The sequence below is a fragment of the Crassostrea angulata genome, chromosome 3 (assembly GCF_025612915.1).
Source record: "Crassostrea angulata isolate pt1a10 chromosome 3, ASM2561291v2, whole genome shotgun sequence".
Classification (NCBI taxonomy): domain Eukaryota; kingdom Metazoa; phylum Mollusca; class Bivalvia; order Ostreida; family Ostreidae; genus Magallana; species Magallana angulata.
In genome coordinates, this window is record NC_069113.1 from 54792581 (window position 1) to 54817161 (window position 24581).

General features: G+C 33.3%; 1 protein-coding gene across 3 annotated transcripts in view; it reads right to left on the minus strand.

Moving 5' to 3' along the window:
- Positions 1-24581, minus strand: part of LOC128177037 (focadhesin-like) — a 136934-nt gene that overhangs the window by 26409 nt on the left and 85944 nt on the right. For 2 of the 3 annotated variants that reach the window (XM_052843550.1, XM_052843549.1), the window contains exons 24-36: positions 20215-20440; positions 19273-19530; positions 16588-16655; positions 15893-16037; positions 14022-14141; positions 12590-12712; positions 9440-9517; positions 8818-8989; positions 8473-8553; positions 4429-4548; positions 4205-4320; positions 2418-2657; positions 859-1055 (exon numbers count right to left, since the gene is read on the minus strand). In XM_052843550.1, the coding sequence (XP_052699510.1) occupies positions 859-1055; positions 2418-2657; positions 4205-4320; positions 4429-4548; positions 8473-8553; positions 8818-8989; positions 9440-9517; positions 12590-12712; positions 14022-14141; positions 15893-16037; positions 16588-16655; positions 19273-19530; positions 20215-20440 (1944 nt within the window). The remainder of the gene's footprint in view (positions 1-858; positions 1056-2417; positions 2658-4204; positions 4321-4428; positions 4549-8472; positions 8554-8817; positions 8990-9439; positions 9518-12589; positions 12713-14021; positions 14142-15892; positions 16038-16587; positions 16656-19272; positions 19531-20214; positions 20441-24581) is intronic. The other variant, XM_052843551.1, reaches the window with a different exon arrangement.

Below are 24581 nucleotides of genomic sequence, written 5' to 3' on the forward strand. Positions count from 1 at the left end.
AATAGTATCGAATAAAAATCAAATCTTCATACATGTAATTTAAAATCATTGTACAGAGGATGCCTATCACTTTAATCTTGATTTTAGTCACCATTGGTCATTTGCTGTTTATCTATGACGTCACCTAAATGACCTAATTCCTGGAAATTTGCAAACAAATAAAAATATTCTCATTTTTGCTTTATATTTTGCATTCGGAACTATAGAGCGCAGATCTGCTCAAGTAAGATTATAACCTATGTTTTTCTTCAGATAATTATACACATTATACTGAAAAATGGTAGGCCTGCACTTGACGTTCCCAGTCAAAAAACCATCGGAAAACACCCATATTTTGCTACAAAACATCTGATTCAATTTATCAAAATTAGGTTATCTTAATGGCATAATTTCTACATTATAACGTCACTGTGGTGATAACCTTTTACACTCTTATTTTCAATATGATTTTATTAAAAACTAAGTTTCACCTTATTTTTAAAGCTCTTTATAAAACATCGATTTTGGGGCAAAATATTCACAATACAGCACATAGTCCTTTAAAAGGGAAATAACTCAATTTAAACTTTTAAGTCAAAAATATGAAAATGGAGATATTCCCCTTTGCAAATCTTGCAATCAGAGTAAAAATCAGACACCTGCGTGCCTTGAAATTGTCATTCCTTTTTTTTTTTTTTCTTTTTTTTACAAAATCCGCATATCTATCAAGCTTCTTGGTGGTATGTGGTTTAGAACATAACAGGAAGACAGCGAGGAAGATTTAACACAGAAAAATTTTATGTATACATCAAGAAAAACAACCTGTAGTCATAATGCTGTTTTTATTAACAGTTTAACTTAAGATGTTTATACTTTTACCTCCCAGGATTGTTAAGACTCGCATCAACACAGCGATTAAGCAAAGCTATTGGTTGTCTTCCTTGTGTTAACAAATAGCATCTCACAAAACAGGACAAAAAGTAATTATCCTCTACAAAATCGTTGTCCGTGAGGTCTTCAAATACTTCATCCGTTACACTCCCAAGACACTCCGCCAGCAGGTGGAACAATTTGTCCTAAATGAAAGGAAAACTGTTCACAAGAGGATACACAAATTGACAAACAACACTACAAGAGGCTCACAGCCCACATTGCTCACCTGAGGAACAATAAGCATGATAAAATCAGCTTAATGGAGTCATTATGCAAAATATTTGGACAATGTAGTATGATACATGTAGATCCTGAATGAATAAAAATCAATTTTCCACTTGGATGTTCTTATGTTTATAATCAAGTCCCTTTTCTAACAGAATGATTTTATAGTGTATTCACCAGTGTTATAAACTCATCAGAAAACTAGCTAGACACTTGGGGCTAACAGCTAGTATAAGTTGTCAGCCCTGTTAAAATTAAACCAGCCTAGAGAAAACAGATGACATTTATTTATATTTTCATTTGCATGTTAAACATACAAGATACAGGTATTATTTTTGCATGTAAAACATTCCAAAATCTCAGGCTTTTTTTCCTTTGGTTTCCTCATAAACTTTAGTTTTTTCTTTAGTTGTTTTGTTAATGTTCGCTTTTCTTTTTAGGCTACCAACCCTAAATGATTTCGTATCAAGTCTGGGAAATCTACCTCGCCATTCTCACATGTTGCTTCAAAGCATAGTCTATGTCAATTAAACACTTGTCTTGACTGTTGTTAAATGACCATCCAAGGAAGTGATAACATGACTAGGTTTTAATCAGTTAAAAAAATCTTAAAACCCCAATCCTGATATTAAATACACTTTGCTAAAAAAAAAAAAATAACCATGTCCAGTCCGGCGCTTGTACAAACAAATTTGTTTGTCAGCGCCAAAATTTATGCATCTCGGGCGGTCGGGCGGATGGTCATTTCAAACACTGATATCACATTTTGAGCATTGCAGTTCTCAACAAGATCCTAAACAATTGTTTTTATATGTGATATGAACCTACATCAAACTCGGAACCCCTTGTGAGGCCCAGAACTGTCCAGGGGCCAAAGTCTAAACAATTTAAAAGAAACAACAATTTGTAAAAATGTTTGCATTTAAGTTAAACCATATATTATTTATAAGATTAAGGTTTTAAGAATTAAAACATTTTTCTGTGTAAAATTGGATCCCAAATTTAGCCCCACCCTTCTCCTCAAAATTGTGATTTTAACAAATTTGAATCTACCCTACTTAAGGTTGCTTTCACTAAAGTTGCAGCTTTTCTATGATTTTGAGAAGATTTTAAAAGATTTTTTTTCTCTATATATTCCTATGTAAAAATTCAACCCCCTTTGTGGCTCTACCCTATCCCTGGGGGTCATGATTTTCACAACTTTGAAACTACACTAGCTGAGACCTAGAATACTTCCTCATAAGTTTCAGCTCAGGTGAGCTAAAAAGTTAAACACTTACATCTATGCGACATAATGATCTCTGTGTCTTATACACCTCCTTCAAACAGTCCAGTAATACAGACGCCACAGCTGGCGGGGGGTCAGGTACCTTCAATGCCTTCTGTAGTCCATATATTCCATGCAGATACGAGCTCCCAGTCTCACTTTGAAATGAATCCAGAAGAGATTTCAAAGTTGTTGGTGACAGGGAGGCGATAAGCGTGGGTAACTCATCATAGAGTAAGCAACGGCAATGTGCCTGGTCAAAGTGAATAAAAAGTTCAGAGAAAGGCACATTTCTTTGGCTGCAAAGTACATGTACATGCCTTAAGGACATTGGGTGGTCAACCACAGTAACCATCAGATTTGCCTTGTACTTTGACATAATTTTGGCCATAAACTAATACTAACAGTGTATCTAGAAGAGAAAAATTCCAAAAACATTAGCTTTAAAATTTGAGCAGTTTGCTATTTTTGTATACAGATCTCTTTGTTCTTAGGAGGTAAATGTGTAGCTATAAAATGGCCACCACCATCCAACCCTTCAAACATGGATGTATCCTACATTACAACACTGTATTTGAAATGGTTAGGATTGGTTTTAATGATTTTAGCCAGATATTTCTGAATCAAAGCTAATGTAGAGAGATGAAAACTGCACAAGTTATGGGTCCCTCTCCATCAATAACACGTCAGACGGAGCATCAATGTGAAAATACCATCCCAAAAATACCAGGGATGACCAGCATTATCACAAAAGTTATATGTTTTCAATATTTCTATTTGGTAAACCTAGAATGGCAAGATTGAAGATGGGGTCATGTTATTTTAATCATTAATTTAATATAAATGTTATCATCTGTTGAATTCACACTGCCTACCACTCTTGGCCATTTCAGAATCATTTTTATCACTGAGGAATCATTAAACATTAAGCCAATGACCAAGTCCTTGAAATTACAAGGGAAAAAGAAAGCCATATTGTCTGCTCCTATACTCTGTTCCAAGATATCTTCAATTCACATTTGCATAATTACTATTTGTAAATATCAGGGTTAAAACAATTTTTGTTCAAAAGTATGAAAAATTTCCAAGAGTTCTCCATACAAATGCCCCATCTAGCTTATCAGGTTTCATTATACATGGCTGAATAAATGTGATGTCATGGGAATTTTGTATTGCAACTGACACAAATGACAAAGTTGAAAAATTGCTGAGGTATTCCGAGTAACTTCCTAATGGAGAAAAGATTTTAACATTCCACCTTATAAATCTCTGTAAGAAATCAGTTTCATTCCTCTGACTTGTTCCAAGTGAAACATGATAATGTGTGAATGAAATTATCTACCTATGGATATTTTTCTTCATTAATTTCAATTGAATTTCTTTCACAGGTAAGTGTATTTTTATTAAAAATCTCCCAAATAAGCTTCATAAATATCTTGGGACAGACAATAACTAAGATAAGATGCATGAACAGTAAAAATACACAACTGCTAAAATCAACTGCTACAATGCCTTTCCTTCAGATCTGCTTGATAAAGATCAAACTGATCATAATATTATCTTTTAATGTTGCTTTAGTTACAAAAGAATATTCTGATAAAATTTTGTTTCATACCCATCACCCACAAGTTACAAAGACAATGACCTCTATGAATCACCTCTTATAAAACATTTCAAATCTTTTTTAAAAACTTTGAATAAAACTTTCATATGCCTCATTAAGAAATTGGGAATGATCTACAGGTCCGACAGTGTTGCTTCTTAATTTCATAATTTTATGACTTCAAACCATGATCTTACACTGAGAGAGTGTATGAGAGGTGGGACCACCCACGAACTGACTAATACTGCTGCTGTTGTGGATGATGAACTCTGGGTAATCCCAACCTGAAGGCACAACCTCTTCACTTCATCACCTACAAGATTATTATGACATCTACTGAGTCATTGCATAAAAATCAGTCAATTCTATTCTCAGTACACTGCACAGGCCAAGAGAAGACAAGTTTAAGTAAAGCACTTACTGAAGTTGGTCCTCATCAGTGGGGTGAGGATCCCCGCCCAGTTGACCGGGGGCAGGCTTTGTGTCACCTGTAAACTTCTGAGGCAACACTCTACCTGAGGGGCTGGCACTGCTTCAGGACCTGTAACAAGGAGAAACAATGAAGAAACAATCAGAAACAGAGAATTCCAATACATATACTGTGGAATCATCATTGTTTGTGGAGGACCAAAGCTTTCGTGGGTAACCCTTGCCCACGAATTTACATCCCCATAAAAATATTTACAAGTATTTGTTTAATATCTATTAAAATCATCCTGATTACACTTACTATCAACAAAATTACATCCTCACAAACCAGGAAAATTTTGTCTACCCATTGACATTGACATTGACACCCACCAATAAAGATGATTCCACAGTAGTACATGTCAGTTTATTGATACCAGCAGTAGAGAGATTTCAGAATATTGTAATCAGCAACAAAATTGCTGTATATTGTATGTTGCCAGCAACAAAATGTCAGTATATTGTAATCAGCAACAAAATGTCGATCAGTGCATTGTATAGTGTAATTAGCAACAGAATGTCAGTACTTTGTAATCAGCAAAAAATGTCAGTATATTGTATGTTACCAGCAACAAAATGTCAGTATATTGTATGTTGCCAGCAACAAAATGTCAGTTTATTGTAATCAGCAAAATAAATGTCAGTATGTTGCAATCAGCAACAAAATGTTGGTTTATTGTAATCAGCAACAAAATGTCGGTTTATTGTAATCAGCAAAAAAATGTCAGTATATTGTAGTAGCAACATTACAGCAGTACATTGTTTTCAGCAACATTATGACAGTATATTGTAATCAGCAACTGTGCGAACCTTAACCGAAAAAAAACTCCAACATAAGTTGACATTCAAGGGATGTTTAAAACATAAGTGTTTTGCAAAGGAGTTGTCAACATTCTGTGTAAAGAAGGGAGGAAATTCGGGTTAAAAATTCTCGCTATTAAATAGTCAATTTTATTTTTCTTTAACTATATATATGGCTTATTATCTCATACAAATCGACGAAACTGGTACTTGGAAATGAAGTTGTCAATATGAAATGATCATTTTTAACATGAGAAACTATTGAGATTTTGCGTAATTTAATGGAATTTCTGTGTAAAGATAGAGGAAATTCGGGTAAAAGACCACCCCCCCCCCCTATTTAATTGTCAATTTTATTTTCTATATGGTGTAGCACTTGACTCATACAACTGAGCAAAACTACAGCTAAAAAAGAAATTTGCAATATAGGTTGACATTTGAATAGATGTTGAAATCATTGATGATTTGCAAAGGAGTGGTCAATTTTCTATGTAAAGAAAAATTTAGGAAATTCGGGGTAAAATTTCTCTGTTCTAAAATGGTCAATTTTATTTTCCTTTTGCTATAGCTATTTTCTCATATTATTCTACGAAACTATAACAAAGAAAAAAAATTCTTATTATAGGATGATAATAATAAAAGAGGCTCAAAACATTGAGATTTTGTGAAATTTAATGGATTTTCTGTATAAAGATTAAGGAAATTCGGGTTAAAGATTACCATTCATTATAAGGTTAATTTTCTTTTTTATTTGGTATTACACTAGGTTCATATGACTGGGCAAACGTGAAACTGAGAAAAGAAATTTGCAACATAGGTTGACATTTAAAGAGATGTTGAAATCATTAATGTTTTGCAAAGGAGTGGTCAATTTTCTATGTAAAGAAAGAGGAAATTCGGATTAAAATTTCTCTGTTCTCAAATGGTCAATTTTATTTTCCTTTTGCTATAGCTTTTTTCTCATATCATGCTCAGAACTATAACAAAGAAAAGAAATTCTTATTATAGGATGATGATAATGAAAGAGGCTCAAAACATTAATATTTTGCAAAATTGAGTTGAATTTTTTTGTAAAGTCTGAAGAAATTCAGATTTGATTATTTTGAAAACTTTTAATGTTTTTCCTTTTTTCTTTACTGTTTTGAAATATTTTGACCTTACAATTTTAGATCCCTTAAGTAAGTTTGGAAATTTTCTGTCTTAAGATTTTTCTGGTGTATCAAAGTCTAAGAAAAGTTCTTATAATGGTTATTGAACATAAATCATTGTCTATTTTAAGATGTTGACTGGGTGACCTTGGCACCGATATAAGATGGTCGATTTTTATATTTTTTTTTAATTTTGAAAGAGAGTGTTCTAAAATACATGTAAACGAATTTTTATAAAATTCTTAAAATTTGTAGTATGAAAAGACTCCTTCCTTAAGGATCCATGAAATAATATTTGAGTGCAGTATTACCATGATGGTCATGCAGTAGCGTTTGAAGTTTCAATCTCTTACAAAGATATAACAAAATATGTAATTGCCAGTTTTTTGCATGGGGCAAAATTGACACATTATTATGTAAAAAATACTTAAGCACTGCAAAATTCATAAAGGCCAACTGTCAGACAATAAATTTTGCAAGATATAAGATGTTTACGAATGAATTGCGCCTTCATAATATTTTTCATCAGAACAATCCAATACTTTAGCCAATAACAGAGAAGGCGAACTGTCAGACAGTAAATTTTGCAAGAAATAAGATGTTTACGAAAGAATTGCGCCTTCATAATATTTTTTCCACAAAACAATCCAATACTTTAGCCAATAACAGAGAAGTGTTAATCAAGAATTTTCATTAATTTCTACTTAGGGTACCTGTTATAAAATCATCTCTGTAAAGGTTATACTTACATCTCTCCTACCGGAGTCCTACCATAAATAAAAGTGGTTAGTTACATGCAGTGCCATATGAAACCTATGCACATGGATGTGCCTGTTTGATTGGTTACATATTATGTACAGTAAAGCTCAAGAATTGTCTCCATCATGCCATGGACATGGACATGGTGTTAAATCCGCTTCCAAAGTGAACACATCAGTGTGACACATTTTATGTTTATTTCAAATTATTAGAATATTGTGGTTTCATCAATATTCGTTGAATACAATTGTTTTTTATTTCATTTAAGTTGATGAACGAAACTAAATGTTCATTGAAGTGAAATTATTATAACATACTGTATCGACTGAATGATCAGCCACAAATATACATATCCTTGAGTCTGTCATCTGAAGCTTCAATACTAGCATCTATGGCAACACAAGAAATCCACAGATATGCATTTTGTACAGACTCACATTTAACTATTTACAGAAAATACAAGGAAATGTGGAAAGTTCATCTGATTTAAATAATATTTAAATCAGATGAACTTTCCACATTTCCTTGTATTTAGTGAGATATTTCTTAAATAACATATAAATATTTCATATGACACGTACTTTCATTTAATTGTTTTAAGTGACATTTAGTTGTTGATCTGCCACTCAGATAAAATCTCTATGAATTAAATTTGATTATGCAAAATCTATCACCTTTTGTTGGAATACAGTTTCCATTAAAGACTGCTGATATGTTGCAATTAAATTTATTCAATTGTCAATTTTCAATTAGATAACCCCATTTGATAATTTCTTTTCTATTTGTTTAATGTTCTTATCTGAAATTCAAATTCAGCCTTCCTCACCATCATTCGCCTTGTGCTGCTTCATTGACTTAAAGATATCAATTGTCAAGAAGTCAATTGAATTCATTTGCTGAAACTGCATTTAATGGTTTCCTGATCTAGTTTCACTTTGAAACTACGTCTACATGCTACATGTCAATCAATCAGAACCATGTCATGGTAGCTGATGCTCCATATATCACACCATATTGTATCTCTGTAACAATCATATGTGTGTTTTCATTTCCAATGCCTTTCAGAAAATGTGACATCAAGGACCACACCATTTTCTTTCCCCCATGGAACTTATAATGGTCACCAATACCATCTTTATTGTCACCAAATATTCATGCCTCCATCTTCGCTAGCCAAAGGTTTATGATCCACTCAGCTCCCCATCTACAGAGGAGCAGAGTGGATCGAAAACCCTTGACTAGCAAAGATGTCCTGTCTTAAACTGATGTGTAGTGGGATTGACAGTTACCTTTCCTTCCCGCATCAAGGAGAAAATCCACTACAGCTCTAAGGAAGCTGGATTCAGGGAGATAACTCATAGAGGTTGCCACTGAAAAAAACAAAACAAAGCACTATATCTGCTACAGCACTATTAGTTAAACTCATCCCTTCCACCCCACCTCAATCTTTAATTTCTTGGACTAGCTACTGAAAAACTGCTTGATACAATGTTAGAGACTGGATTTTTATTTTTCTTCTGGATTAAACTTTTGTTATCAGTGTGTCTGCAAGATGCCCTGAGGTGATGTTTGCTCTACATATAGTTACTGTGAGTATATTTGGCTTTGGTAGTGAATATATATTGAGCACCTACCACTGGCCCTGCTCTCATTAGCACTGGACGCTGACATGTGATATTGACCCAGCATCCAGGCTGCCGAATTCTGGAGACCAAGGTCATCTCCCATAGATACAACCTGTCGTATGACCTTGACAACCTCATCAACATTTATAGCACTCAAGGATAAGGACATCGTCCCTGAGGTCTACAAAACAAATGCTGCACTGTAAACATTTCTGATCCAGCATGAGACAAAAATATTACTGAAAATATTTAAGGAATTGATCTTATTTCTTCATATGTTATAAAACAAGAAAAACATTTATACCATTGTGCAGTTTATGCTTCATAAACTGTAAACTTTTTCAAAGAAAAATAATTTTTACATGCTTGTGTATATGAAATTATTTTCTAGATCAACTTAAAATTGATTTAGAAGTCTTTATTTTATTAGATATAGTGAGGAGACACAGTATTTTTCATCACACAAATACAGTATTTGTTTAGTACAAACATAAATATCATAGTGAAATCTCAGATATAGAGTTTCTAGTAAAAATTTCAAACAAATCCTTGCAAACTTTCAAAGTTATAATGAATTAAGTTATAACAAATTAACAAGTCTAACAAATTGTTTAATGGATTTAAAACTTACAGGGGTGAGAGGTCTGTGTGAACCAACCAAGGCCAGCAGTCCACTCATAGCCGCTATCTTTTCTTGGTCTGAACTCTCCTGAAAATTATAAACAAAAGGCCCATGGGCCACATCGCTCACTTAAGACACAGTTATCAGTGCTAATTCTTGTAGAGATTTTTTCTACATTTTCTCAATGTATTTAGGTCGGACGACACCTTTCTCAATTTTATATAACTTATTCCAAGAATTTTTTTTTGCTTCCAGTACTTTAACAAGCTTTCTTGCAAAAAATTAAGGTACCTTACCAGGCATTTGTGCAAGATATTAGAGGCGTGCAGATAGTAGAGTATGCGATTTCCTATAATCTTATTGAAAATACTCTTGAAATGCCGATATAAATTTTTGGCATAAACATACTGTATATAACATTTAAACCCTTTGAAAATGATAATAATTTTATTTGGTATATTATCAGGCCATTAAAAATATGGAAAATGTTTATCGTGCTCGAGGAACATGTCGTCTGATCTTAAGTTCTGGGTGTGTAAAATTCGAAAAAAAACTGAGTTTGCTCAACATCGTGAGTAGTTAAAGATTGAAGCACTGGAGTTCTTGAGATGATTAATTATCCAATGTTGGGCACTGTATCCATTTTTGGGACGCATTACTCACAGAGGTAGGATGTGTCTTGCCTCCTACAAACTCCAAATTCTTGAAATCTTTCGGTCCTGTCGGCAAGATCAATAAAAATAACCAAGGACCAATTACTTGAGGTTGGCTGTCAGTCCAAATGACCAGTAGATATGGACAAAGTAACTTGTGAAAATATAACTAAATATCATACAAAAGCAATAGAAATATGATGAAAACCCTGCGTGTTATCACTGAGGAGATCGGAACGCATACGATAAACCTAAAGAAGTTTTACCCATTTTTTTCCCGCTCTCAATAGACTTATCATACATTTTCGGAACACCTCAGTAATTATTACTTCCATTGCTTTCGATAAGTTTGGCAAGTATTTCGTACATATTGATACGGTGCGTTTATAATGCGGCTAACAGATGTAGTCAGACGATAGAATTAAGACTTTCAATCATTTTCCAACCTAGATTTTTGTCAGAAATTATTGGAGAAATTGGAGAACTTGTTTAAAACATAGCGTGAACTGAAGGCCCCCTATAAATCCAAGATGGCGTTGTCTTGTTACGTTTTTTCAATGTACATTGCATACACAGAAACAGGGTTTTTAGTGAATGTTTTTATTGCAATACACAGAAATACACACAAAAATCCCAACGTAGTCATTTATTTTTTCAGGAAATAATAAGAACTCCACTATCTGTCAACCGAGCCCTAGTGACATGAGATGTGCAGAAAGAGAATGAGAAAGAGAGAACAAGGGGAAGTTGATATTGAGAGAGGGAAGGAAATTAAAATAATTAATAAAGTGATAAATAAGAATGAAATTATCAGGTTCCAGAATGTGAAAGTTAGGAGAAATAAGATCAATTACGGTAAAAATGAGAGAAATTAGAAGGTTTGTTTTGAAAATGAAAGTCGAGAATAAAATATGATAATAATATTCAAATATACATGTAGGTTTTTCATCTTTTTATTGAAAATGTTTAGACTCATAGAAAGTCAAAATGATCGACTGACAGTGGAAAAAAGATTTCAAGAACCCTGCAAACTAGTTTCTGATATATATATATATATATATATATATAACAGGGGAACTTCAATGCAACTCTTTGTCATAATTACAAAATTACATAAATTCAAACATCTGTGCAGACAAACACCCTGCTAACATACGTTATTCAATTTGTCTGCACAGCCTTGGAGTGTTGTCAGAACAACGACATCCAAAATAAGCATTCAATACTTAAGCGTTTACAAAATGAGAAGAGGGCATGTCAAAAACATCTTGTTTGTGAGCTTTGCTTGCTCCTTCAGCAATTATTCTTTTGGAAAATGTATTACATAGGATGCTGCAAAGTCATTAATCAAAATATTGACAAAGCATAATTACATAAACGAAAGAATTACAACAGAATAATTCATACTTCTATACACCATTTCAAACATATTTGTCCATATATCAAATTCCACAGAATTCAGTTGAAATCTTACAAGGATGCTGTATGTCAATATTGTATCAAAGGATTGGTAAATATCATCAACACTGGCTTGCATGCAACATGATTTCTAAACTTCATAAAGTTGATCATAAATTCATGAAACTTTTCATGTATCATGTCAGCACAAGAAAATAACGTCAAGCTAGCCAAACTCCACTGGGAAATCAAAACTTAGGTTTCAGTTTTCTCTATTAAATTATTTCGTTTATTTACTCTTGTTTCAAAGGACCAAAAAAGTGTATGATCCGTTGAATCCTGATCAATCCTCTGTCGCTGTTTACATAATTAAGCCCCACTAACACCGTTTCTTTGATTCTGCCTCAACCCTGGGACTCAATGTCTGTGTTACATGCACAGAAAGTGGTCACTAATCATACAATTGGATTTTGTCAAACCCTTGTCATCACACATTAAAAAAGATGAATTACAACTGACTTTTATGTGTGGGGCGGTCTACTTTAGTTTCTCTAACTCCAATAAAATGGAATTAACCTAAGTGGATGTGATTAAAGTTTAACTAAATAACTTTTTGGAATGCTTTTTTTTAAATTTTATATATGTAAATCAATAATAACTTATATTTGCTCCAGCAGCAGCACAACATAAGTATAATCAAAATACCATTATAGCAAATTACTAAGTCAGCATCCCATTTCAGGTGATAAATTACCTGTAAGTTCTGGTACCTGTCACTTAGTGATAACTTACCTGTAAGTTATGACACCTGTCACTTAAGGTGATAACTTACCTGTAAGTTATGGCAACTGTCACTAAAGGTGATAACTTACCTGTAAGTTCTAGTACCTGTCACTAAAGGTGATAACTTACCTGTAAGTTCTGACACCTGTCACTAAAGGTGATAACTTACCTGTAAGTTCTGGCACCTGTCACTAAAGGAGATAACTTACCTGTAAGTTCTGACACCTGTCACTTAGTGATAACTTACCTGTAAGTTCTGGTACCTGTCACTTAGTGATAACTTACCTGTAAGTTCTGACACCTGTCACTTAAGGTGATAACTTACCTGTGAGTTCAGTTTCCTGGTCCAGGTTTGGTGCAGCAGTGCCTGTTGTTCTGTAACAGTGGATAGTCCTGCCTTAGAGAGGTGGTATAACAGTAGGCCTGCTGCTACAGCAATCCCAGAACTCTGTAGCAAAACAACAATTGCACAAATAACAAAAATTACATATGTGCAAATAGTAAATCCTGAACCCCAGAGCAAAGTCCCAAAATTTTCAATACAAACTGTACGTAGAGCAAACTACATTCCCATACCAAAGAGGATTGACATTGGTACAATCTGCAACCCCTGAAATTTGCCACTATGTCTTTACAGCAACTGCAGATATTCGTAGTGAATGTAAAGTCAAGATGTATTATATATTTACTACTAGCTTTAATAACTACCAAATTCCATAAAAAATATACAATTTGTAAGAAAAAAACCAGCAATGAGTTTGAATTACAAGGAAATAATTCAATTATTGCATCACAATAAAAGTGTACAGACAAGCATCAATCAATTTATGTCTCCCTACTTTGGTTAAGGTGGCTTAATACACCTTGAAATAGTTTCTCAATCAGCAGAAAATAACTTGATTGTGATAGACAGCATGATGCATAAGAAGTATATGAATCAAATTGGTGAAAAAATATGCAGTTGTATAAAAATAATTATGATTTTCAAAAGTTTAATTCTGAAAGAAAATATGAACAAAAGCCCCGCAGTAATTCAAACTCATGATCAGCAGATCACTTTAACCACTGAGCTATGACAATATTAAACCAATTTGATTGATACAAACAATTTAATAAACTTTTAAATCGTCATCTTGTAACAGTGTCTTAAAAAGTAAGAGTCTTAGTACCTTAAAGTTTTGAACATGGAGGCAATAAAATTATTGAAGTCTTGTTATCTTCTTGCAAAAAGAGACAAATGGACAGTTGAGCTCCCTGACAAGACCCTAACAAGAATTCTGGAGGGAGGGCAGTATTTACATCCTTTTAATATTTCCATATGGAGTCAGTGAACTAGCTTCAGCAGGTATATTTAGGAGGCTGGTGGTCAACAAAAACAAAAATGTCAGATCTGCCTTAAACTTTGACATGTGATATCTAAATATATAAATAACATTAAGTAAAGAAAACATCTTAATATTTTAGCTTTGAATTCTGGGTATTATCTTATATCATTATACAGAGCTCTTCTACATTAGGAGGTAAATATAACCTAAGAATGGCCAAGACTCTCCAGCCCTCTTAAAGCATGGCTGTTTCCTGCAGGTGATAAATCAACTGTTCTCTAACCTACTCATAAAACTTCACATCTAAGGACACATGTAGCTGTTATAAGGGAATTTCCTGCTCTTGTTTTTCCTTTTCTAACCTATCTCAAGACAACAATGAGGTATAACATACATTAAAAAAAAACATGTTGTGATGCTTCTGATAATCACCTTAGGTGCCTCTGTTTGACTTGCGACTACTTGGCTCACGGTGGACAACACTCTGTCAGATGATATAATGTTGCTGTTGAAGGCAACGCTAGAAATCAGAGCCAAGTCTACAGCCATTATCTACAAAAACCAAAGTGTCAGACATTTATATAACAACTGCACCAAAGGTCACTTTCATCACACATTGAAATATAATATATTAATATAAAAACCATCAGATTTAGCTGTAAATTTTATTTTGATTTCTGAAGCTGTCAACTACTATTTGGTACAGAAAAATGCCATATATTTTGATATAAATTTTATCATTTTCATATGGACAATTCTTTTAAAGAAGACCAATATTGTCTAAAATAGCAGCCACACCCCCCAGCCCCCTTAAGACTAGCTGTTTTGCTGTTCTGCATACGAGATTAAAAAGTGGCCCAGGCCCATGGACCACTTTGGCCACCTGAGTTATGATATTTAAAGGAACTCTTATTTCATTTCTAAATTCTCTAAAATATGCTTAATGTGTCTAAACATTGTAAACCCCAAATGCAGACTTAGTACACCTTTGCTTCAGGGTATCAGAAATTTGAAATCTTTAGATTCAAGCATAACAGTTAATAATATACTTGTTCACCTGTGTATCCAGACTATAAATTTGCACCATTTATATGGTTCATACTCACTAGTAATCTGTCAAGGAACTACATTTTAGAGAAACTTAAAATCAGGATTCATTAAAAAAAAAAAAAAAACATAGATTGGATATCGTTATATTTTTTGTAACATTTCTCTAAAGGCTTTGCCATATGAATTTAAATGATAATTTTTTTAACCAATCATGTGACCCCATTACTGCAGTTATTAATGCTCGCTATGAATGGCCAAAAAAAAAAACAATATATCTATTAATATTCATAAATAAATTTTCTTTTTATGCTTCTGGTTTTTTTTTTTTTGAAATTTCTTTTTCTGGAAAAAAATTAACTGCCTTAAGAACCTAATGACAGCCATCCCCTCCAAATTCTATACAGCTGCTGAATATTTTTTACAAGGTCGTTGTTTCCACTGGTAATTGGCCTAAATGTTTTACAGCTTCTCGTCCAATAAAACATTTCATTTGTTAAAAGTACTGTCTGAAAGGAAGAGCATAGATATGAATGTGTAGAGCTAAAATGGTATCATATGTTCTAGCTGTGTGATTAAACACTGCATTAAGCAGGTTGATATAGACAGCCTACAGCCCAACTGCTCATTCAGTTTCTTCAACAACCATTAATCTATGGTTTGTGACTTGCATTGATTTTTTCATTTTTAAAAATTGCGTAAAACTTTCTGACTTTTTCACTCTACAGGCTGTCATTGTAAAATTCCATTACTAATCAATGGAACTGGATACATTTTGACTAATTATAAAGATGGCTCTAAAATTTAATTTTTTGTTGACTAAGATACTAAGATACTGGAAATATGCACCAGTTGTGTAGTCTTAGCTCAGAAGTCAGACAAATCTTGTTGGTTTCAAGAGCCATGGCTAAGTGGCCAGCAATGAAATAGACAAATAGACAGGCCTACATCATATTACTGTTTGACACAACTATCCAATGTCAAAGCTTTTGTTAAAATGGTTCTACGCCAAACGTCGAGTATTCTTAGGAATTGCATGTTAGCTTGTAACATGAAACAGAGCTTAATGTTTAATCTTTGAATGTTACTGACATCTTTTTAATATTACGTTTTTCAAATGTGAGATCAAAAAGTTGTTATTAGTCATTTAGTACAGTGTTAGCAGTAAATTGAAGCAGACTTTGATCCTTCAGCCAATGCTCTACAGCAATACCAGAGCAATGACATTACTTTAACAACCAATCAGATATCCTCACCTCGTGAGCTTGATCCAATGGTTGAGATGACTGCCAACAAGACTGCAGCTTGTCAAGAACCGAGAGAACGTGGGCCCGAGCTTCCGTCTTGGAATCAGTACACAGGGATGATACAGCAAGACCCAGGCCCAAAAGACACCCACAGCTAAACAAAACAAGAGGCCCATGGGCCAGATTGCTCACATGAGAAACGCTGTCCAACTGAGAAAAGTAACTGACCACGCCTACCCCTGTATAGTGGTTTGTTTCTGATCCCAAAGTTAGCAGTATGGTTCTTCCCACTATCAACTATCTTCCATCTAAATTAGTTTCAATGGTTATAATACATATATACAGAAGATGATGGAAATTCAATTTCAAATTAATAGAGAACCACATATTCCAGACACAATATGTTTAGAAAGTTTTACTCGAGCCTTCATCTCAGGGGAGCCTTAGCTAGAAGTGAAACCAGTGACAAAACATAAAAACTCAATGCTTTTAAAATCTAAACAAATTTTTATGTACAAAAAATGATGCATTGTGTATTTATATGTGGTGTTATCTGGCTCAAAAAGTTTATTAGTAGAACATGTGATTAATATTTCAAGACCATAGATAATACAAATAAGTGGTATCAGATTTAAGTAGTGTGAAGAGTTAATTGTTTGGATTGGTTACCTAGGTAACTGGATTGGGAGCAGTCCCAGTCCTACCTTTCTTCTCTTCCAGTAAAACATGCCTCCTCCAAATTGTCCAGAGCTCTCCAAACCTGTACCGTCTCCTTGGAAATGGAGAAAATGATCAATGTGAACAACACTTATAAAAATAAATATGAAGCATTAATTATATGAAGGGTTCAACTGATTCAAGCTTAAGGTTAACAGTTCTATCTTTTGACATAAAACAATCAACATTTTTTTATATAAACAATGTAAAAAGTTCAACTTTTGATCATGTAGTGTTAAACCATGTTTATTCATTTTACAGCTTTCAATTCATTAATAATGTACACATTCAAACTATTAATACAGTGTGTTCAATCGCCCAGCTACACTGTCACAAAATTATCAAAATTTGATCTACTTTAGTATTATCGTAACACTGGGGTGTATTAATTGACTGTCACACAAACTTAGTATAACAAGTGTATATAACCACTTTTTCGTAATATGGAAAAATATGTTTAATTTTTTTTTCTTCTTATTTTAGCATCAAATATGTGTTGCATTGCATTGGTACAAACAAGTTTTTATGTGCTTTGTACAATAAATCTTTAGGGAAAAATGACAGCACATGAAATTAAAAAATTAGCTTGATCAAGAGACAGTGAACATATTTTGCAGACTGCAGATTTTGAACTCAGTGACAACATAACTCAAGCGGATTAACGCTGATAATTTGGTTTGTATTGTTCATTTGTTGTTGGCAAAAACTCCCCAGCGGACTTGCTAAACATGCAATAAACATTATTAATATTGATAATTGAAAAATAATTAAAGAAGGAACCACAAAAACATGATGGCAAGAAGATAAAGTCAATAACTGTCACTAACTGAATACGTAATTGGGAAGGCAACATTTTTGATATATTAAACTAACATCTGCCAAAGACGTCATCATAAGGAATTACTCATAAAATTGCAACAGGCACAGCTCACAATAATATTCAAACTTTGCTTTTTTTTCCCTGACAAATGGCATTTGTAATTCTATATCCAACGATTAAAAGCAAAAAAGTATTATCGCAAAATTAAGTACTCGCATAAAACAAGGAATTAACTGAACCCATTAAATCTACTAACAAGCAGAAACAAGGTGAATACTGAAACATAGATATATACAAAATTCCTTAAATTTTAATTTCTGAAAATGCATCCGAAAATTCATGCTGTCAACCCAGGGCAGAACTGATGTTTTAGATCCAACTTCAACTAATTATTGATTACACTACATGCCTATATCTATTTCAAAGTTTATATAATTAAAAGATATTTGCCAAAAATTGCCTAATGATATTAAGTTAAATTTATGTATTCAGATTTGCTATTTTTTTTTTTTACAAAAAGTCTCAATGAGCGATATCAGTTACATTAGCACCAAAAGGACGAAATTAAATGATGAAATTTAAAAGTCGAGGGGTTAATTATCAAAAAGAATATTTTAATCAATATAGGAATGACTTTTAATGTACGATATTACCTGACATACTTTTCTTTTGTCATATTCTTAGAATTTTTTGGTGCAAAGATAAGCAAATGAAATGCAAAATGTTATAATCATCATCAAAGAATTTCAAGTAATAGAATAAATATCAGCCATTTTTCCAACTCCCATCACATCACTGGGGTTGATATTTAAGGTTTTAGTAAACAAGTTAAAATCAATAACCATTCTAATGTCTGTCTAAAAATTTGGGTGCAATAACTTTGCTAATGCCTGTCTATTAATTTAGGTGCAATAATCATGCTAATGTAGGTGCAATAATCATGCTACAAAGAGTTAGATGATGTAATGGACTGGTGTTGTTGAAAAATCAAACATGCTCATTAATACCCACAAGGTGCACACAACAATAGCTAACAGACACCTGCTTCGTGGATCTACAATAATCCCATCTAATCTTTGATTAAATGCTTATTCCTTATTGTATGATAATCAATAGCTTTTAATCAAAAATATGTATCCCTCAAATGATAAAATGTTTACTTGATTTTATCCATTTAATTCATGCAAAATTTGATTGCTGATCAATTGTTTATTTAGTTCGGTTGAAGCTACAGCAATATTTCACTAAGTCTTAAGAGATTAACAATTCTACTAGTTGAAATTTTTTCAAAATTACTAAATCCATTGATTTTTTTTTCGATTTATTTCATTAATGCAAAGGAATCCTCAACTACCTGTAAAATCACATAAATATGCATGTGCACATGGTAAACTCAATATTTTATTTATTGACTTTGTTTTGCAAAATAAACAATGTTGTAATAGAATTAACAAATGAATTACTGACATACCAAAAGAATGATTAACCAATGATTACAAATTATTAAACCACTACACTACGCTGTTAGGTGACTTTAGGAAAGAAACTACCGGTATTTATGAAATTACACCTAATTTTATTTTTTATTTCAATAAATAGTAATTCACGACATGGACAAATCCCAAATCTACCTTAATAAATATGTGGTGTGATGAACAAATTTTGATTTAGAGTATAACTTTTAAACTGCTTTAAGATCTTGGGGCCTTTACATTTACATTGCATGGTTTTATAGCACTTAAATTCTTATGCAATCAATAATTAGATATAAATTGTGACAGTCTATTAACTAATTTTCTCTCTGCTAAATTGTTATTTTTCTCTCTGAAATTTAAAGGTACTGGATATATACCCTTGATCCACATGTTTCCAGGAAATGTTCCTCAAACAGTCTTTCCAGAAGTCCACCCAGCCCAAGACCATAGGCAGTCTGCAGGACAGGTGCTTCTGGAGCCTCTGGTTGTCCTGGTAACCATTTTATCAAAATTTCCAAAATTCCAAAAATCCTGTTCACATCCAGATTGATTATAACAGGTGTCAGTTGGGAAAGTGCCAAGACAGCAGAAGCTTGGGCCAGGAAACTAGAGGTCATTCTATCATCCTTTGTCCTCTATTAAAAAAAGCTATGTAATGTTTATGTGAACAACAAATACTTACATGTGCAGAATGCAATACTTTTCCAATAAAAAAGCTTCTATAATAATTAATATTTATTCAAACATCCAAATTTTGATATCTGAAAATCTTAATTTCTTTATTTTTCACTATTCTTAAAAAATGTTGATCTTATCCCATAAAGAAATGATAATTTAAAGTTTGATAAATATTAGTATAGGCCTATGATTTCCAAAACTTGAAATAGTTCTGCAACAAATATTAATTGTTGAAGAGTTGTTGGTGATTATCTATTGTGACTGTAATGAGCCACTATGTATTTATCCTAGTCTAACCATGCCCATGCCCACATTGTCTCTCTTCATTTGGCTTGCATACATATACATCATGTACAATGTATATAACATTCCAAAAAATTTATCAATGAAAAATCTTTGTTTTTCTAAATTACTGTGGAATCATTAAATTTCGTGGTGGCTCATTTTTCGGGGAATTCGTGGGTACTTTTCATCCACGAAATAACATCCTCCACAAGTAGATAAATTAGGGTTATAAAGTAATATTTATTTTGTAGGTAAAAGATAATACACGAAATTACTTCCCAACGAACCTGTAAAATTTAAGCAATCCACAAAAATTGGCCGTGACGAATTTTAATGATTCCACAGTAAACACAAACCTGTTGGCACAGTCCCAGGATGTGTCCCTCAGGTTGAAAGGTTACATCCATCAGTGACATCAGAGTATCCATGACAACCGTTGCCCAGTGCGACTGGCTCTGGAAGTCCTTGACATTATCTATCTGACCTTGAGATTCTTTGTCAAGGTTAGTCCAGTATCTTTGTGAAGCCAGTACCAGCCCACTCAAGGATAGAATGGCATTTCCCTGAACATTTGGACTCTCTCTAAAATGTAAATCCAATCTATAAATGCATTCATAATAGACATGCAAGGCTGTCATCTTGTTATCTACAGAGAACATAAGATGCAAAAACTTTTTTTATTTCTTGCATCACATTGAAATGCAAACATACACATTTAACTGACTCAACAGGCAATCATGTTGCAACAGAGATAATCACTATTGTGTCAGAATTTCTTGTTAGTATTGAGAGGAAAATTTAAACTTCATTTGTCATTAGTTGACATTTTGCACATGACTCAATATTAAATCAAAGTACTGAAGTACTGACGGGAGTTGATTTTATCTATTATCATTTATTCAAAATCAATGATCTGTGATTTTGCATGGCAAGTAGTATCAGTAATCGAAATATTTCTGAGAAATTGTATGGATCCATGCAAGATTGAACTCTGTCTTGTTCAACCAAACGCTTGGCTGTCTTGTTTATCTCCGACAAGCAAGAGAGACTCTGTTTTGTCGGATATTAACGAAGACAGCCAAGCGTCTGGTTGAACGAGACTACATTGAACTCTAGCGTAGGAATACATACGACTTTAAAAAATATCTAAACTGTTTGTACAATTCAAAATCTTACTATTTTCATAGTATTAATAAATAAGATTTCTTGAAAAACAATGCTTCAGAATACATAGCATCAAATTTATCGATTATTTTCAAGAACTAAGTGTTGTCGGCGGTATTGATTTGTTCTAAGGTCCAAACACTGTTTCACTTTCGCTTTGCCCGAGTAAGTGCATAGGAGAGTTGATTAAAATCAACTCCCAAAAATTACATTCAATAGTTTAAATTTTTATTTATCATTCAAAATAAAGAAAAGACTGGCAAAAAAAATCAATCATAATTCATTCTATATTCTGGGTTGTTTTTTTTACCAATTTGAATTTTATCATTTGGAAATATCTGAAAGTCATATTTTGGGACATGGTTACAAGTAAGAAAATACACTCAATTGAAAACACTAAAATTATATGTACTACAACATCAATCCTGCATCTAATTTCAAATATCTTTTGATCGTAAATTATTTCAGTAATTGGTCTGAAATATTTTAGCTGAACTTAGATATCCCTAAATTGTCCGAGGTTGAGGTCTTCATCACTGTTTATGTATCAAGAATCCTATATTTGCTTTGCTCTGTCCAACCTTATTAAAAAGTTGTGATGTACTATCATTAAAACTCAATCAAAAACACATTAAAGAAGGTACAGTCAGTGCATATAGTTCAAGGTTATAGTTCAAAGTTGGCTGGATTTACTGAGCTACTCCATTCAGATTTATTTACTGAGGCTCCTGACCATCAGCTTGTCCAAGGCTGGTAAATAACTGAAGATCAATGTCATTGGTCAATAATTCTAAATATTTGTGTCGTTCTTCAGTTAATGGGATGATTTCCTGAGTGATAACAATGGGTCTTTTCTGCTGGTCAATTCAAACTTTGCCGTGCTTTTGTTTACAAAGTGAAATACCCTGAACAAACAAAACAAACGTCACTTGTATGACAATTCAAAACCTTTTATGGATATAGGATGTTTCAGGTAAAAAAGTTGCTGGTATAGCCAGCTGAACAAGTGAGCAAGTTGGCCTGACTCAATATAATGCAGTACTTGTGGAATATCATGATTTTGGGACTCCATACTTTTTCTGCTTCCTCGTGCCCAGACCATCCCGAATGGATGGGTGAAGCTGATTGGGCATTCTGTTATAGAGACATGAAGATAACAGGAGATTTTATCACCTCAGCTCAACTCTGCTCCGATATCAACACCACAATGGCTATGCCTAAAAACAGCCTAGAACTCAGTCAGCTTTCCTTATTCATGGGCTCCGTGGGAAAGAAAAGTGCTTGGATTTACCTGGCTTCCGTACCATTTCCTGCATACACCACAACTCTTTCTGAATCAACAACACTTCCTGGATACACTACACAACTTAGCCATGTCCTTGGGTTGACATCTACATTTTCTCCGTCTCAGACCCCTTGGTCTTCACCTGCTGTACCTGTATTTCAGTGGCTTGATGGATCAGACCTAACAGAGACATATTGGGATGGGTTGGAACCAAATGGAGATGGACAGTGTGTGGAAATTATAGCTTCACTTCAGGCATGGAATGATTTAAGTTGTTACCCAACACAAAGGAATACTATTTGTCAAGCTCCCAATCATAACCAACCAGAAAACATAACCAATATCTACTCAACAACAGATGACCTTCAACTAGAAACAACCCTTGATCCATATGATAGTTCCACACTTGACATCCCTCAACCAGAAATGTCCAATCCAAATGTCACTCATCCTGTGCATTCAACATCAGCTGACAGCACTACAACATCAGGTCTCCCCTTGTCCAATGTGACAAAGCTCAACAGTACTTGCTCTATGCACATGGTATGTGGTTCCAACAAAACATATTCCACATGGCAGTTAAGTGCCAAAATAACTCAGATGCAAGCTGACCTTACAGTGGTTAAGAGCAAACTTTCGTCAACCAGGAGAACAAAGTCCAGCGCTGAAGACGCACGTACTTCATCCACATCTATGGGTATTTTGGGAGGAATCGTTATAGTGATGATTTATCTGTGCATCTGTTTACTGGACTTTGTGAAAGTGAAAGTACAACCTAAGAAGGTGACACTGCCTCACACATACTGTTGAGAAGCAGAGTGGAGATATTCTCAGCGTAATTGTACCAAGGAATCTGTTGGTCTAATGGACTGACATGTGGTAATAAATGGTGTAACTCAGAAAAATACTCTAATGTTTCCACTTCTATTCTTTTATTTTTTCAGTGGAGCTTGTGATATGAAATTGGAATGGATGGATTTACAGTAAGAGACATGAACAGACATGCTAATTAAATCATATACCACGTTTTAAAATCTTATAAAAAAGATCGCTAAACAAAATGTCATAAAATCATCTAATGAAAACAGATATTTAAGTCAGAGCAAAAAGTAAATCCATGGAATACTTCCAATCTTTGTGAAAATATCTGGCGCTATTTACTGTCTAAAATTTGTTGCTGGTACAAATTTAAAAAAATTTAAGAGCTGGTCTTTATGAACAGTTATATATATATAGATATTGTTTTGATAAATCTGTATACCAAATTTCAATTTCTGCAACCTCTACGAAGAAATTGAACAGAAACTGTTGGTGGACAGAGCGACAGCAGCAAAGAAATATGCCCTTCCTTGTTTAAAGGGGGACATAAAAGTTGCATTGTCTATCAGGAGGGGCTATTGATTTTTTTTCTTCAGGTGGTTGCTAAGAAATTTTTGAAATGTGTGAAACCCCCCAAACCAGGATGTGGTATTGTCTCGGTATTGCTAATCCCTTAACAAAACAAACTTAAAGGTAATTAGAGATTACAAAGCTCACCTAGACAAGGCATTACGCCAATTTGATTATATTATATGAAAATCATAATTAATAGATATTTGGATACTGCAGCAGTGTGGTTGGACACAATATTGTGTATAAATGATACAATACTGTATGAAAATCAAATAAAAATATCATACAATGTTGTATGATACAATGTTTATCAATACACTACTATAAAATACAATATTGTGCTATGAAACTATACAATATTGTGTCATATAATACATCTTATCAAGACATATTGTTTCATATAATATGATATGGTATTGTATCATGTTAAACTAAATATATATATATATGTATATATATATATATATTAGCAAGATAATTTGTCATGACAATGATCATGAAATATTCCTTTCTACTGATATATATATATGATATGGTATTGTATCATGTTATTCATTATCATATTATATTTACATTTTCCTGTGTCATTGCCTGTGATAACACTACATATTGATTTTGTACTATATAACCCATAACTTCAAATGGCGTATAATTGGGGTGCCAGTGGGGTTTGCCTTTTCATATTTCAATATTCAATCATATAATGGCTTAAAATTATATAAATACAAGTAATGAGGAATCATTCTTTAATATTATGAGGTGATAATTTCGGTCGGGGCGTGATCAAATCTATCATAAAGCCTTCGGGCTTTATTGGATTTGATCATGCCACTACCGAAATTATCACCTCATAATACTTAAAAAATGATCCCTTATTCCTAA